The sequence below is a fragment of the Pocillopora verrucosa genome, chromosome 14 (assembly GCF_036669915.1).
Source record: "Pocillopora verrucosa isolate sample1 chromosome 14, ASM3666991v2, whole genome shotgun sequence".
NCBI classification, from domain to species: Eukaryota; Metazoa; Cnidaria; class Anthozoa; order Scleractinia; family Pocilloporidae; genus Pocillopora; species Pocillopora verrucosa.
Window position 1 is genome coordinate 10,438,697 of NC_089325.1, and position 17,428 is coordinate 10,456,124.

General features: G+C 37.5%; 2 protein-coding genes across 6 annotated transcripts; one reads left to right on the forward strand and one right to left on the reverse strand.

Moving 5' to 3' along the window:
- Window positions 1–1,505: 1,505 nt before the first annotated feature.
- On the forward strand, window positions 1,506–5,149 carry LOC131773818 (diamine oxidase [copper-containing]-like). Its single transcript, XM_059089774.2, has 2 exons — window positions 1,506–1,578; window positions 1,663–5,149. The coding sequence occupies exons 1-2, from the start codon at window positions 1,545–1,547 to the stop codon at window positions 4,017–4,019; spliced, it is 2,391 nt and encodes a 796-aa protein (XP_058945757.2). The 5' UTR covers window positions 1,506–1,544; the 3' UTR covers window positions 4,020–5,149.
- Window positions 5,150–6,652: 1,503 nt separating this feature from the next.
- On the reverse strand, window positions 6,653–17,181 carry LOC131773815 (microphthalmia-associated transcription factor-like). Of its 5 annotated transcripts, none has more exons than XM_059089771.2 (11): window positions 16,914–17,181; window positions 12,010–12,247; window positions 10,490–10,741; window positions 10,200–10,228; window positions 9,967–10,027; window positions 9,780–9,842; window positions 9,518–9,572; window positions 9,210–9,269; window positions 8,954–9,026; window positions 8,555–8,702; window positions 6,653–8,253 (listed from the first exon to the last, which is right to left on the reverse strand). In XM_059089771.2, the coding sequence occupies exons 1-11, from the start codon at window positions 17,030–17,032 to the stop codon at window positions 7,993–7,995; spliced, it is 1,359 nt and encodes a 452-aa protein (XP_058945754.2). In that variant the 5' UTR covers window positions 17,033–17,181; the 3' UTR covers window positions 6,653–7,992. The 5 variants fall into 5 exon arrangements, with proteins under 5 accessions (XP_058945754.2, XP_058945752.2, XP_058945751.2 ...); XM_059089769.2 differs by having other exon boundaries at window positions 8,555–8,705; window positions 16,914–17,180; XM_059089768.2 differs by lacking the exon at window positions 16,914–17,181 and adding an exon at window positions 14,393–14,654.
- Between the last annotated feature and the right edge of the window lie 247 nt (window positions 17,182–17,428).

Consider the following 17,428-nt stretch of genomic DNA (forward strand, 5'->3'; position numbering starts at 1 on the left):
CGCACTTTTTATGGCTATGGACACACTGAAGCAATCAATTTTCCTGAGTCTTCGCCTAACGCGCATCCTCTGGGAGCCGTGACTCGGGGGGAATGAGCACGACCTAAGAGGCAGCCCCAGAGCCCCCCAGCCCTGTCATGCAAAGATCAGCACGAGTCCACGGTTTTAACTCCCAAAGTTGCTTGGTAACGAAACGTGGCCGTCAATCACGTTGTGTTCGCGTGACACCCTAGGTGGTCTTATCTCGCCCCATTAAATTTTTACCCGCCGTGTTCTGTCTTCATCATGCCAAGGTAGACTTGTCAAATGTATCCCTCGAATCGTCTTCCATCCTCCATCGAAAAAGGATTTTTACAATTCAACAGTCGCTTTTAACCAGGAGTTTCGAACTTCCAGTGGTCTCTATATAATAAGCGAGCACTGTTGTTCAAAACGACACAAAAATAGAGCGTTTGCCAATAAATATTCTGAACGATAAATATTCCATTTTATGTCATGATATAACTCGGTGTTGATTGACAAACAAAGTTTATTCTTGTGAGGCAGTTATCCTCGCGCAGTTCACCGTTCTGGCGTAAATTACCTCAACATACAAAAACATGAAATATAAAATGTTTCATAATTGATACAAAGCCGCCTTTTCATCTTCTCTACGTTAATAACACTTGACCAGGCATTTCAAAAACTCAAGTTGTCTAGGGCGTCATGCGTCTTATGAAAGGATTTCAAGTTCTGAAACAAAACAGAAAATATTGGAAACAAAAAACGCGAGGCTTTGATGGAAGCCGCTGAGAGAAGTTTTGTTATCGAACCTAAGCGAGGCGAATTTCATACTCAGTTAAGCCATAGCCTAAAGTCGCACATCATACATTAAAAAAAACAAAAATTTAATCAGATTCGGCATATATTTTTTCGTCTAATACAAGCCAGAGTGTTTGTTTTTCATGGAGCAAATACCACAACCCCATTTAATACTATTTATATTCTGCCCTGGTTGACAGGTAGTTACCGAAATTGTACAACAGTCTGGCTAGCACGATTCAAATAATTATTCATTATACCCAAAACATATTCACTGCAAATAAAGATGACGATTACTTTAGCTTAATACTCAATACTTCAGACGATGAAAATTTTCCGCTAGTGGCACTAAAAATCAGCTCGCACAAAAGAAACTTAATATTCACGCCACACGAAGTTGAATCATAGCACGAAATGTAAATTATAGAATGTATTTCATTTTCTGAGTTTGTTTTTAACAACTATAAATAATGAGTGGTTGACCGAAAAAGAATCTGATTTTTTACGCGATTTAATTATCGCTTTTCATTTTATGCTTTGTCAAACACCTTGTGTTGTTTCCAACAAATCTTGGAGACGTTTTGATGTTGTTTCTTCAAAGTGTTCTTACATAACATGCAAATTTGTAGTGAATGAATCACTGACAGATGGTCCAAAGAAAAAGGTGATCATAACAAAAAAACATGAATATTTAAACACCAAGTCGCTGATTATTTTTCAACCCGCGAAAGTTCCAATGATTTATGCCTTTGGATTACAATATAGCAGGGACACTAAGTGAGTTAATTTTCACCCTGAGGTGCTTCGCGTGTTTTTCCAAGGTCGATTTTATTATGGCTTAATTTCATGTTCTCTCGATAGCCATGAATGGGAAGGGAAGCGTCGGTGTACCCATCAAATGGAAAATTGCTGTCACCGTTCTAGTCTTATTGTGTGTCGGTTTGCTGATAGCTCTCGTCGTGATTGCGGTAGATTTCACTCAGTACAAAGAAAGATATCCAAACAACCCGGAAACAAATTCGTGCGCCGAAAAAACCCTCGAATTTGGGGAAGTACCGAAGACTCAAAACATCTTTAACGAACTTTCCCGCGAAGAATTAATCGCTGCGAGGAATTTCATGTTGAAACAATCCTCATTGAAACTAAAGAAGATTGAAAATGCATCCGTGAATGAAAGCTATATTTTCATGATCCAGATGTACCCGCCTGCCAAACAAGCAGTCCTGGATTACTTAGAGAAAGGAAGGCCGCGGCCTGCCAGAAGAGCGCTTGTTGTTGTTTTCAAAGGTGATTCCAACCTACCAGTGGTCCGAGAGTACATTGTAACATGGCCGAACAGCACCGTCAAGGAAATGACGTACGAAGAACGCGGCAATCCTCTTGAGTTCAACGTTCGTCCTTATGATCAAGTACAACACAAAGCCTTAGAGAAGATTGTTATAGAAGCCACAACCAAGGCTTTCAAGATTTTAAATGAAAGTTATGACGGATACTGCTATAATAACTGTACAAACAGGCTCTTAAAATTTCACCCACAGGAACCCTTTGGTAAAAATAGGGACGAACGAACAACGTGGCTGCAATTCACTCGCGATCTAGAGGGGGAATCGCTGAACCCAGTCGATTTTCAACTCTACATAAATTTTGCTGGCGCGGACGTGTCGAAATGGAAAGTGGACAAAGTGTATTACAATGGAGACGCATACAACACCGTCGATGACCTTTTATTTCATTATAACAAACCGTCAGGTATTCAAAAATCGTTCATCCCCGCGCCAAAACCACCTTTATTTTCATCATACGAAAATCGTGGAATCCCCCAATCCCAGAGTTCCAGGCGAGCCCCGAGGATGTTTGAGCCTGATGGGAAAAGATTTGCTGTCAGCGGTCACCATATTAAGTACATGAGTTGGACCTTCGACTTTCGAATGGATTCAGTTTCAGGTCCTCAACTCTACGACATTCGATTCAAAGACAAAAGAATAATCTACGAACTCAGCTTACAGGAAGCCATTTCATTTTACACTGGCTACTCCCCATACTTTAGGGTTGCCAATTTTGTGTATGGTGGATGGACAATGGGTAGAAGATCTTTAGAACTAGTGGCCGGCATCGACTGTCCAGAGACATCCAAGTTTTTCGACACGCTGCATTTCGTGGACACCAACGAACCGGAAGTAGTCAGGAATGCGGTGTGCGTTTTTGAAATGGACAGCGGTATTCCTCTAAGGCGCCACTTTGAAGCGAATGGAAAACGATTCAGATTTTATGAAGGAATAACCAGTCATGTGTTAGTAATTCGCACCATTGCCACTTTGCGCGGTTATGACAACGTCTTCGATTTTGTGTTCTATCAGAATGGCGTTGTGGAGGTAAAATCGACACCCACCGGCTACATAAAAACAGAGAACGGCCAAACAAGCCTCGATGACCCATATGGGGAAGATATCGAGAGCAAACTGCTAGGAAACTTACACAATTACATATTCCATTACAAAATTGATCTTGATGTCTATGGTACCTCCAATTATTTTGAGAAAATCTCGATCAGCAAAGAAGACAAATTAAATAAATGGCATCAGCCGCTAAGAGAAAATCTAATGGTATTCCGCCGAGAACAGCTAAAACTGGAGCTTGATGCAGCGATTGAGAACATTGACTTCGAAAAGCCGACTTTTTATAATGTTCACAGTAATGAAAAAAACAAGTTTGGCGTAAGAAGAGGATATCTTGTTATACCGATATCAGCCGTGAAACAAATTCTTCCGAAGGAATATCGTTACACCAAGATGGCGCCGTGGTCGAATTATCCACTTGCTGTTACCCTCTCTAAAGATACCGAGCTAAAGAGTAGCTCTGTGTACAATCAGAACAGCCCCACCTCGCCCATCGTTGACTTCGAAAAGTTCATTGACGACAACAATGGCATTACCGATAAAGATCTCGTCGCTTGGGTTTCTATTGGATGTATCCAAATTCCGAGCTCCGAAGATATCCCGAACGCTGCGACGCCTACGAACACGGCCAGGTTCTTTCTTCGGCCGTTCAATTACTTCGACGCCGATCCTTCAATAAATTCTACCGATGCAGTGTTTATCAAACCTTCGACAGACAAAAGTGGTTCAAGTCCTCCTGTGGTTGCGAGCCGTGTGGATCGTAGTAAAGATGTCTGCGTGCCGAGAAAATATGACATTAACTTAACAAGAACTTACGAATGAAGAACGCGTTCAACTCACATTATTAGTTCACAGGAGACATTTGACGCACAATTCCAGTCAACAGGGCAAAAAAGAAGAGATTTTGAAGCTGCTATTCTCCCTCGACCCGGCTGTATTGAGGACTAGATGATAGAAGCAAAAAATTCAATATTTGATCAGTATTCAGGCAGTATGAAGGTTATGAAATCGCGAAATAGATGAGATGTAAAGAAGAGGTAAGGTAAAGCTCGTCAGAAAAGTCAAGGGTTGCGATAAAAAGATGTAGCCATTTAGAGCGACGGAAAATATCTCATATAGCCAATAAGAACTCAAGGTTGAACAGGAAGTTTGTCTGAAGCGCGGGAAAATGCGAGTGGCTACTTCACTATGGGTTTAAGTGTTAAATAACTATATTGACATTAACTTGAAAATTTATCTGAACTTCTTTTTTTAAATTTTTTTAAGCTCTTGGTTCTGTAGATTAGTCCGCAAAAATAAGTTTCGCTGTTTGTATTAGATAGCTATCCTTCTGAAATAGAAATTCAATGCTTTATTTCATGAAGGCGAAGCTTTCTTCCGAAAGCTAAGTTTTTTTTCGCAAGAATAACTTTGAATAATGACTGTAAATATATAGAAATCATTTATGTGCATAACTTTGTATTTTATCCTACTGCATGTGAGCAACATCATCTATGGCTAGGTTCTTTAAATAATATGGTTACAAAAAAAGGAAAAAAAGTTTAGAGTTTTGAAGAGCGGAAGTTTCGTTTTTATAACCAATAGGAAGCGAGAATCTCGTTTAAACAATCAGTGCCAGGTTAAGTTTTCTACAGACAACAGGAAGCGAAAATCTCGTCTAACCAATCATTGCCAAGGTTAACTTTTCTACAACCAATAGGCAGCGAGAATCTCGTCTAACCAATCAATGTCATGGTTAAGTTTTCTTCAATCAATAGGAAGCGAGATCGGATCAACTAAAACATAATTTTACCACGATACCCGCCAAGCATGTATCACAAGGTTTACAAGTATATCCTACATTGCAATAGTTACTAAATTTTAAATCATCTTTCAAATGGGGTGCAAAATACAACACGTCTTTGACAAATAAAAGTTAAAAAGAAAAAACTAAAGATTGTACTAGTTTAATGATCAAGAATAAAATGAAAGATAAACATTTCATAGTGCCAACTTATTGGGTCTGTAATGGAGTATGGAGAATCACTCATTTGGTCTGATCTTTAAAAGTCAGATTCGCAAAACCTTAAACTAAATTATCCAAAATCCTCACCCTCCCCTCCCACACCATTATGAACAGGTTACTTCCAGATCTCTCACGGTTCAGTGACAATTGTTTCACCAATTTGAGTTTTACCGAGAAAAAGCCTCTCTGCAGTGTTCCGTACGCTGACGACTATGAATAAACGGTTGCAGAATGGACTGTGCAATAGAGTGATCAGTCATGGACAGAGGGTCTTTAAAATGCACAGCTCGCACATTTCGGACCTGACCCGCCTTTTTCTCTGAAGCAAGTTACTTGCAAAGAAACCCAACTTTAAAGAATGGGAATTCCCTATAGACGTAAGGGAACTTTTCTCAAGATTATATTTGGTGAGTGATATGAAAGAAATAAAAAGTGACCTTAATCCACTCTTTACTCGGTACCCCGTCTGGGTCGTGTTTTGCGTCTCCCCTACTCCTGCCTTCCTGTTCATGTCTGTTATGCCTGATTAACCTCCCTCCTCTTAGATTACACTTTGTTACCCCCCCCCCCGCCCAAAACTCCACCATAAAAAAAAAATAGACTAAATCTACGTAGAACACAAATTTTTATTTTGTTTTTTTTTTCTCCTTTGTTTACTTTTACACTTATCTTTTCATTGTATTCCTTTTTTGACTCACGTCTTGCACTATAAAGCCAAACAACTTCAACCAATTTGGCCAACACAAGTGCTCAAATTAATTCCTTTCGATAAAAACTTTTAACTACCATTTTGTATTTAAATATTTAAAATGCTATCCAAATAAACTATATATCTTGCCCCACAAGCACATCCCTAAAAATCACTAAATATAGACTGTCCTCAATTTCTCTCTAATAGTGCTGAGATGGCAATTCAAGACTATTATCATTTAGCATTTGACCCTGTTGACAGATGCAGCGAGTGATTATTTAAAACACCTGTGAACGATTTAAAGAAAACGGGCATGATCTGATTTCTCCAACTATCATGCATGTATAGTCATGTAAAACAGAAAAAGAGAAAAACAAAACATTCAAAGCCCCTTTCGTATAAAACTGCAGCTTTGCCAAAAAGCAAGTATGTACAGTGTTTGGTTAACCAGCGTAAGTTCCTACGCTGAAATAGAAAATCTCCTCACTCTTTCTCAAACATTTTACATTGCTCAGGTTGTGAGGATTTAGCTCTACATAAAATTAAAAAAAAATACTACACACTTCACTCTTAAGTTAATAAACACTTTCCAATTCGAATCAATTTTGTTCCAAACTAAAAATGGGTAGAAAACACTCATGCCCCTAAAGAATTTCCTGTTTTAATGCTCCAAAGCAAAATTAAGAACTGGAGTGACCAAACAGTGTTCTGAACACATACAGAACATGTTTGATAAAAACCAAAGAATCTTTCAGTCAATCTCGAAAACCAGCTGATTTTAATTGGTCATCATTCAAGGAATTATCTACAAAAATGTTGTGAGAATTTAAAGTAGGAAATTGTTCACTGCAACTGGAACTTCTGGGTCAACAATCTAGAGCTTTGAAAAACTAATTCCTTGTCCTAAATATGTAAGTAAACAAAAAAATCCCAGCTAAAATACTGAATATATGCAAGATAAAACGACATGAATTAAAATGGACCTTCAAAACACTGCCATTCACTAACATGTTTAAGCATCTTAAGAAAATTTTTTTGGATGTGAAACTCTGACAACTGCTTCACAGTAAGACTACTTTTTTTTCCTTCATATAATTTTATTATGAATGTATGTTGGAGAATTTTAAGTTTGATCATTACTGAACACAGAAACACACATAAGAGCCCTGCCTTGTGATGGTGCGGGTAACCAGTAAGTAACATAATGAAGTGATGTCAATTATTTCAAACATAAATATGCAAAATTCTCAGGGAAAATTTTGATGGTACCATTTAGTTGCAGGTGGCTAACATGTATCACAAACATTATTGCCTGAATATCAGACCAAAAGTACAAGTCTGGCACTACTGTCCTGTTTTAAAACATTTTCAAAAGTCTGCTACCTTTTGTTTCCAGTGCACAGGAAATGAAAAGAATAAGCAATTTAATCACCACCACATAAGTTGCAAATAACAAGGTTTCATCAAAATTAGCCCCAAGAATTTTACAAGCCAAGGATGGCCCATGAAATGGTCCAAAGAGGTCCATTTATTTAATAGGACCACTCTGCCGAACTCACTGAAAGCCTTCTCCCCCCCCTCCCCTTCCTGCCTAGCAATGGACAAAGCTTTAGTATAGACACACCAAGAATATCAAGTGGCTGTAAAGATAGAGATGTCCTTAAGAATACTAAGTTCTCTTCTCAGTGACATCTTGTGGATACTTGTCAACATCTTGGACTAATCTGCTGCTGAAGCTTTAGTATAGACACCAAGACTATCAAGTGGCTGTAAAGATAGAGATGTCCTTAAGATACTTAAGTTCTCTTCTCAGCGACATCTTGTGGTTACTTGTCAACATCTTGGACTAATTTGTTGCTAACTGATACCGTAGCTACTGGGATGATGTTCAATTGGATCACACTTGCATATCTTTATCTCGGACATCTGCAGGGCTGCATGATGTTATATCTTCTTGCTAAAGAACCGTCTCGACAACTTTCTGAACTCCTCAAGGCCTTAAGAAAGAGGTCATATAATAAAACACAGGCGTGCTGACCTTCTGCCCTTTGCATTTCAGATAAGCATGTCCATTTATTGCAGAGAGAATATTTGCCAGCTCAATCAGTCATATCATCATCCATACTGTTTGAGCGAGGGCTTGGGTTACATGAAGAGGGCAATGAGTAGTCTTCCATTGCTTCTTGGTTTTCATGGCCGCATGAATTGGATAAACAACCACTGTCCACAGGTTCTTGCTTAATTTTCACTCCCTCGCCTGAAGGTTTTACTGTTAAAATGGAGGATAACAGTGCTGTGGTTGTGTCAGAAGTAAGAGGGGTGGTGGGAATGCCATGTGCCCGAGCATGCATCTCCAACTCCTGAAAATTCACAAAACAGAACTTGTAAATACCCCAGCCTGAACTGAATCAGTTTCGAGTCCATAGCGATCACATTCTCCTACACTTTATACAGCTAAGGAAACATTGTTAAAATGAGCATGTGACAATGTTAAAATCTGAGTTTCTTGTCAGACGCTTGGCATTACAAGCCCCTTCAAGGAAAAACTTAATTTGGGATACCTGACCACAACAATGTTGATGTTGGCTTATTCCACTCTTCTCTACCCCTTCTACATGTAGAAAATTTGAACCAACACTTTTATCTGTAGCATTACTATACCTGAACTCGGAGCAAAAGTCTTCTGTTGATTTCCTCTGTGTTCTTCTTTTCTTCCTCAAGCAGCCTCATGCGATCTTGCTCTCGCTTTAACTTCCTTATATAATCCACAGAAGCCTTGAGAATGGTTCCCTTGTTTTGCCTCACATCACTACTAACAAAGAGGCAAAAAAAAAGAAAATATTTAATGAAGAATTAAGACACTGAGAAAGATATTAAGAATTTGTTGCAAAAGTGAGACTGAAACATGTTCTCCTAACCAGCCAATGTATCGATAAAAACTAAACAAAAGCAAACTTGGAACCATCTATCAGAGTGAGAGCAACTTCTAAACCAATTTTGGACTGCTCTCAAAGGACGACAATAACTACACAAAGAATCCAAGGATTGAACTCTACTTACGAATCTTGCTTTGGAAGAAGAGTTCCCAGTTCTTTTATTCTGTCATTGATATTGAATCTTCTTCTTCTTTCAACTGTAGAAAACACATAAAGTGATAACATTATTAGACACGGACCTACTTTTCAACAAAATAAAAATAGTGCTTGTGATGTCAAGGTAAATAACTAACAAAATAATGTTAAGTATTGAAAGTACATCACAGTGAAAGTTAAGATGAGAGTCTTGAAGATAGCAGAATAAATAAAAAAATTCTCACTCATATTGTGGTTGTCTTTCTTCTGCCTGTCTTTAGCAAAATTTGGGTCAAGAACTGAATCTGGAGAAAAAATTTCAAAAATACAACTTAAGATTTGTCCTTCAATTTAAATATTTTACTTTTATTCTTATCACTTGTCTCCTTGATATTTTATTGATATGGTATGGATAAATTCTGTCTTGGTCACTCATGGGAGTTTAAGGCTAAAATACTAAGATACCACTGAGAAAACTGAACATCTGTTGCTATGTCTGTACATAAACCAGATCTTAAGTCCTAATTCCATTAGTCACCTATTCAAATCTCACCTTGTGGCTCTTGCTTTATCATTGCAGGGCAAGATGATGCAGCAGGGGCCTGGATCTACAAAGAAAAGAAAGAAGTACATTTATTTTCTGAGCTTACTCCTACAAATGGATTCACAACTACATGTGAACACAAAACTATAAAATGGACTTTACTGAACCCTTCATATAATCCCTTTGTTTTACGTATGAGCAACCAAATTTACAAAATAATAATCTAAAATAGTTGAAATAACTCATTTTTGTCATAGTAATAATATCTCACCATGGTGTTCATTGTCAGACCATTGTACAAATCAAACACATTGCCTGTTGCAACCTGAGGAACCTGAGGGAGACAGAGAGGCAAACATTAGATATCAAAATTTCATCTGGGTGGAAAAAATTGACAGCAAAATCTAACTTTACATAGGCAAATGTACTATGAGTTCAAGAAGTTATTTGTTACTTACTGAGCCTAACTGGAGACTTGGGTCCCATGGCAGACCATCTTCAACAGGATTTGATTCCAGACTGCAATAAAAAGGTCAAAATATTAATTTCTTCAATTCCTTGTTAAAAACTTACTCAATAATGATCATGAAAATTTTAAGATACACATATTTCCTACAGAATTTATAGATTTAATGTAGGTCAAGTCAATGTTTTCTCTGGTAATAAGACTAAAAACAGCATTCGTACACACCTTATAATGTCTTCCAGCAAATTATCAACCTTTAGGGGGAAAAAGGTAAATAACATAATTAGCATGGAAAAAACTAGACATTACTGCAAACCTTTAAATTACTATTATCATTATATCATCTGTAAGGGTATTTAAAAACCCTTTATTTAATTTTGAAAACAGGAGGACTTCAGAGTGATGGGTCAATTTTCAGTTATGCAATCCTTTTCTTACAGGAAGAGAAAAAAGATAAAACAAAAACCAGATTGTCTTTATCAAAAACTTATCTAAATATCTCTATAATCACTCACTTCGCTAGGATGGTTTCCATCCCCACTCATAACAGCCATTGGACTCTCCGGTTGTCCCATGAGTCGACTTGCAGATAAGGCAGCCACAGCTTGTTGATTAATTGCATTGAGGGTGGGCTGGCTTGCACTGCTAACAATCGTCAACTCTCCAGTGGAAGACGGTGATCCCTGATTCTTAAGATATTCTTTCACTTGCCTCTTCTGTTTTTGTGCAATGAAATAGCGAGTCGGATTTTCCAACTGTGTTTTGACCTGCAATGAAGACACCAAGGTTGTTTAACACGTTTCATTCATACTTTCCGAGAATCTTTTCAATGTTATCATTGCTCTTGACACAATTGTAACAGAATACCAAAAATAAGCATTGCAATGCAAAGGTATTCTTGAAACAACCTAGAGCTCTTTGAATATAGTTACTTGTTACCTCCCTCCCTTTAAATCAATTGAACAAGAATTTCATGAACACAACAGTTCTTAACAACCTATTCTAAAAAAAAGGCTGTTTGAATTGTCCCTATGAAATCCACCTCCCTAAAAGGAAAAGCGCAGACACAAGGGTCACCAAAGGTCAAGCTTCAGTAAATATCAGGTTTATAAGATACACGTGTAAATCCAGCTCTAATCTTTGGACTCTTCACTGTATTTGAATGAATAAATTTATAATCCAGGCTACATATTCATACAAAAACTACACATACTAATTTTTAAACTCATGTGACTGCAAACAAATATTCAAAACGGACTTTACACTTTAATCCCTCTAACATAATTATCTCTGTGTGCCCAGGCAAATCATAGCTTCTCCTATTTTGTTTTCCACCTTGATTACCCTCTCATGTTTCTACACGACTCAACAATTCAGGAAAACAAGTACAGGTGTTTACATCTCAAACAAAGCTTTGCAATTTAGGGGTGTTTTTAGAGGTCAATGAATTTATATATATGTAGACAACAACACAATGATCAAAGAATAAACCTTCTATAACAATTGTGCATGTGAAAATCTTGGGCACCTGAAACAATATGAACTATGTACTTGCATGACTACACAAGTATGAGAGTTATAAAAAAATTAATAAGAAAATGGAAAGAGGCTTCCTGTATAAGCAGTATGCAATCCACAAAATACATCCTGTGCCATGAAAATAGCTTCCTTTGGGGTTAAACCACCAGCCATATTTTAAATCAATTAGAGTTTAACAGGAAAAACACTGTGCAAAGTCCACTATTAGAAGGAAGTGTTCATGTTAATGATGCAAGATTATTATGACTTAGGGAACTTATTTTCCTGTTTATTTCGGTAAGGGAAACTTAATCCAGTTGCATAAAACTGAGCTCATTGCAAACAAGAATTAAACACATGCATTAATCAAATAAGTTCTCTTCATTTTTATCAAAGAGTTTTGTTTTATGTTGATGCAACTGAATATAAGTTCAAGTTACTTTTATTTTTCCTGAGGCACTGCATGTTGTCTTTGTTTTCTGATAGGAGGCTCAAAAAATTGAAGTTTGCTTCCTACCTGTAGCACACTGGTTGGAACATCTGGCGGCAATGTTGTTGGAGATGCTGTCCTGGGAACTGCTATGCTTTGTGAGTGTGCTTTCAAATCAGGCCCCTGCTTCTGAAACAGCTGATCTTGTTGCTCCAGCTGCTGACGCTGCAGCTGTTGTTTGAAATTTGTCCGTGTTATAGGGGTTGACATGTTCTTGATTGGATCCTTGCGATCTAACAGCAACCCAAGGGCTGATGAGACGTCACTGTGGTTGTGAGAATTGGAATAATTATTTGTTAAAATCCACTTCAGTGGTTCCTCTGTCTGTGGATAACCTCCCATAAAATGGCTTGTGACAAAATCTGTAGTCATGCCTAGCATATTACTCCTTGAGTATAAATATGTTAAATAAATATGAAGATGAAATAATGTTGAATGGATAAATTACTTCTTCTGTCAAGTGTCTAGTTAAACTGAACCACAACTGCACAGAGCATTACTTTTAATGCTTTTGAAACAATGATCTAAAAATAGATGGAAACCATAGAGTCACATAACCATTGTATAAACATTTCCTATGTAGGGTAAAGGTGTCATATTATAAAAAAATATTTGACCCCACATGTAAAATAATGCTAATTTTCTGTTGGTAACGCAAGTCAGTAATGCCATATAAGGCCTCCACACCCTTCCTCTTTGTTGATATATGAGACAACACCACCCCACCTCTTGTCACAAAGGATTTTTCACAGGAACTACAGGAATGTGACATTTAGCAGAGTGTAATTTGATTTCTCTGAAGGGAGTGCTATGGATGAAGAGGAATCCCCTCAAGTCAATTTATTTGATCTCCTTTAATGGGCATGTCCAAAAAAGCTAACAGGAAAACAAGTTAAAAGGCATAACGAGTTTCTAGGTTGACAACATTTCTAGTGACCAGCAAGATGATAAACAACTGGCTCCTTCTGTAGTGATAGTTAACAAAAGGTGAGTTTCATAGAGAGTTTTACTTCCCTTCATTTGATGAATGATGTGAAAATGATAGTCTATCAGAGTGCAAAATTTTGTAGAGATGTGCATGTAGCTTTATGTGAGACAGACTGGCCTTGGTTTATAGACAAACTTAAGAAATGAAGATCACAAGATTGAGCATTCTGAATTTCTTATGCATAAAGACATAACACATTTGTTCAAAGCAAGTTTTCTTTTTTTTTGGTGAATCTGCTTTCTTAACCCTTCTTACTCTCACAGTGACAAGCATCCAATTTCTCCTTACAGTTATACTGTTCAGACAATCCTTTACCACCAAGAGATAAAAGGAAATGATCACCAGCCTTGGAAGCTTTCATTGTTAAACAAATCCTCCTTGTCAGTACCAAAGGAAATGTATAAGGAAAAGTGTGAAGAATTAAGATGCTATTGTTAGGGTGTTGAAGATTAGCAAAAATGGGAAAACAGAAGTGAAACTAGTATTAACCTTTATGGCACAAAAATTGATTGCAAATGGTAATTAAAAGCAATCAAACTCATTTCAGCTGGAAGCCATACAGTGTAGAACTTAAGTTTGTCAGACTGCTGCGCTATAACTTTGTTGAAGGACAAGTGCTAGAGATCTTAATATATTATAGAACAAACGAAAATGCCATTGATGCTACACATAAATATATATCTTGGAATATTTCAACCAACTGATTTTCATATAAATAAAAAATGATGACTTTCTGTCTTTGTTGTACCGTGCCATGATTTTAATTTGACTCTAGGGAAATCTGGCCTCAGAAAGCACTGGCCATTTCAGCAGAGTTACAACATAGTTCACAAAACATACATGCACACTGCATGAAGGCTAATGACGATCCTTACTTCTTTTTTAGGAGATCAATACAAAAAAGTTGCTGTATGGAAAGTATTCAACACCAAAAACAGATTTTTACATGAGTTAGCTGCACAGAACATAAAATTTCTGACAATTAAGTACGTGGTCAACATTTTTTTTTTAATGACCTGTATTTGGGTTAATTATGTAGAGCAAAAGGGCACATAAGGGCATAACGATGTCACATGCTTCACTTGCAGTGAAGCTCTCAATAACATGAAGAGATAGTTTCACTACCTCATAAAGATGGCAACAACACTCAACCATAAATAGTACTCATACTGATGGCCTATACAGGCAAGCTTTAGGAATTTTCGCATTTTTCGACAACTAGAAACATCTATATGGTAGGCAACCACCTACTAGAGGTCTACACATTCGTAAATAACAACATTATTCAATAAAAACCCTAATCTGAACTATTGTGCAACTACTTAGTAACAATTGCTTGCTTGGGGAGAAAAGACCTTTGAAAAATTCTAAGCTAAGCCATTTCCTGAAGTGCTAACAACAAAAACAAATTGCTTCAGATACCTATCGTCTCGTCTTCGCATATCCATAGCTCGGAGGTACATTGGGATAATTCTAGCAGATCTATTAGTAGAATTCACAGAGAGAACTGACCGCAATTTTTGGATCCTTCTACCTCTGAAAGTGACAGGCTCTCTGATAACCCCTGCATCAGTCTGGTAGGAATTCTGTTTTTTTAACTCAGGGCGGTTGCTCATTGATTTAACCATTGAGAAAAATCTTTTAAGATTGGCCTACTAAGTTGTAGTGATAAGTACACTAGTCAGAAAACACTTAGGGTTTCTCAGAACACACCAAAGGTTTAATTTCTCAGAATGTCACATAAAAATCATGTGCTTCCTCTCACACACTGATCAGGTGTTATTGTAGCACATGTCAAAGAGGATTTCTTGTTGAATTATAAACCAGCACTGGACTTTAATAAGTAAATCATTCATTGGAATAGGCCACAAAGACAGTGTAGTAGTCTTTGCTAAGGACTTTGGATTCAACAGTCCAGGTTCAGGACATAGCAAGGGCAATAAGTTGTGTTCTAGGACAAGACAGTTCACTTTGAAAGGATTTCACCAGGAGGTATCCATGGGTAATAGCAAATTGTCAAGGAAACCTAAGAAAATACTGGAAGATAACCCAAAAGGACCTGGTATTCCATGTAGGATGGAGTAGGAATACCTTAATTAAGACAAGCAATGGCAGCCATGCCAGTCAGTCTCAATTAGAGGTATCCCCTTCTATAAGATAAAACCTGATTAACTGACAGTCAATAATTTTAATACTAATAACTTATCCCTGTGTTATGGCAGGCATGATGAGAAAGGGGGAGGGAGGGGAAGGGAGGGGGAGGGGCTCTACTTATATCATTATCGTGGGTGGATTGAGCAGGGTATGAAACAGTTCACAGGCTCCCCCCTTCCCTACTCACAACTATTTGACAGTGATCTTGCATCAATGTTTCATGGAAATTTATGCTATGTGAATTACTCTCCCTATTTTTAGTTCACTATCTGTGAATTTTTTGAAGATCTCAACAGATTTTACCGATCACGAAAGAATTTACAAAAAAAAAACTTTAACACACAAAAAAAATCTGTAATTCACAGGTAACATTTCTTCCTGCAAAGGCTTCAGTAATGACAACCGAAATTTCAACTTAACATTTCAGTCTGTTTCAATAATTCTATGGCTGTCATTATATATCTGGGATGAGAAGAGAGAATCAAGAGATGATCAACTGAGAAAATCAATTCATTCATAGTAATTTCATTTGTTTCGGTAAAGGTCTGCTGAAACTAATAAACTAGTGCTTGTGAAATCAAAAATTTGTACAAAAATTTCCCGAATCTAAAAAATCTCTCATACAGAAGCCAAAAGGAAGCGAAATTGTCCAAACGAAATTTAGGATTCCCAATGCAAAAATTTAGCAGGAATTTGACATGCAAGAAAATTCAGTTTGCTGCCAGAACAATTGGTCTTTTGTATCTTGCACAATAACGTGAAAGTCACATGAAAATAATCTGTCAAAAGTAGAGAATGAAAACAAAACACTCGTTTATCCCACTGTTTAAAAACTGAAAACGCTTTGAGGAAAGCTTCAAAACAATCACACGTGCTTAAAAGAACAGCTACAGTCATTTACCCAAGATATACTTGTTTTATTTTGCCTAAGAAGCAAGCAGGGCGAGTTAAATGTAATACGATCAGGGCAAGCAAAACTAAAACAAACTGCTTACAAGCACAATGGTGCTACGCAATGAAATAATCGAAACTGAAAACGAAAGAGCGAAAAAGCACAAGAAAATTCACTACCGCAACTAACAGCAAGTTGTCGAATCAAACCATTTTCCTTTGTACAAGACAAAGAATATTCTGTTCAAACTTTGAACAATAAAAGCACTGTAAAAATTTCTGTTTCAACAGGGAGGAAAATTGCATTTATCCAAAGGAATAACGCTCCGTTGAGCGACGAGAAACGTAAGAGTTGCAACGTATACAATTTTCCGATCCATTACACCTTTAAACTCGGAAAAAATGAACACAAATTGATCGTGATCAGAAGAGGGGGGTAATACGTGTTTTCTTGAGAAGTATTCATGTTTTTCACGTGTTATGTCCAAAAATAAATTCATGTCAGGACGAGTTGGTTTTAAAACCAATGGGATGAAAGACGCAAGTTCACGACATGATAAAACACAAGACCCCCGACCACATTTCAGAGAGCATACTCAGACGAGCTGCGTTACTGATAAATTCTCTGAAAGTTCGAACGATCTTGCACAAAATTGTCACTATCTGACGCAGTGAGTTCCTTTGCGTGTTAAATAACAGTAGATTACAGCTGATTTCATCTCATGTACTGGCTGGTTTCGATTGATTGCGCGACTGGCCTTTACGCTTTGGGCTAAAAAAATATTTCAATTTTGGAGCAGGAAGCGAGGAAATCACGACCTTAAAATTTTGCATAGTAAATTGGTATTGTAGAATATCCTAAGAAATTTGTTCTTAGTACACTTTAAGCTCGACTTACCTTGGAAGATCCGGAATTTTAGACTTTATCGTGTAAAAATCGAACACTTCTTCTTCGTGCGAACCGAAGTCGTCAGGACTTAGAAGATCAAAGTCGAGATCCACTCCTGATTCACTCATTTGAAAGCCTTGATAATCGAGATTGAAATGAAGCTAGGATTGAAGGCCTAGAGGACGAGCTAACGAGGAAACCTTGCTAAAGCGAGCTCAAACTTCTTTCGTTAAAAAACTTTCATCTCACACATAACCTTCCATCTTGCTTACTATAAGCTCGGTTCTAATTGGTCAATTTAGAACACGTGATACTAAAAATAGATCCTTACGTCAATGAATCGTGATTGGCTGTTTCGCGGTGGGCTTGGCAGTTATTTCAGTAACAACTGTCATTTTCCGATCCTTTTATGGGGGAAATAATATGGGTGTGGAGCGTGTCAATTGTCCACTTAAGAGATGGTGACGAAAATTAACAGTTGTGAAAATCAATTAACCCCAAGGGTTCCCCCTTGCGTGATCGCT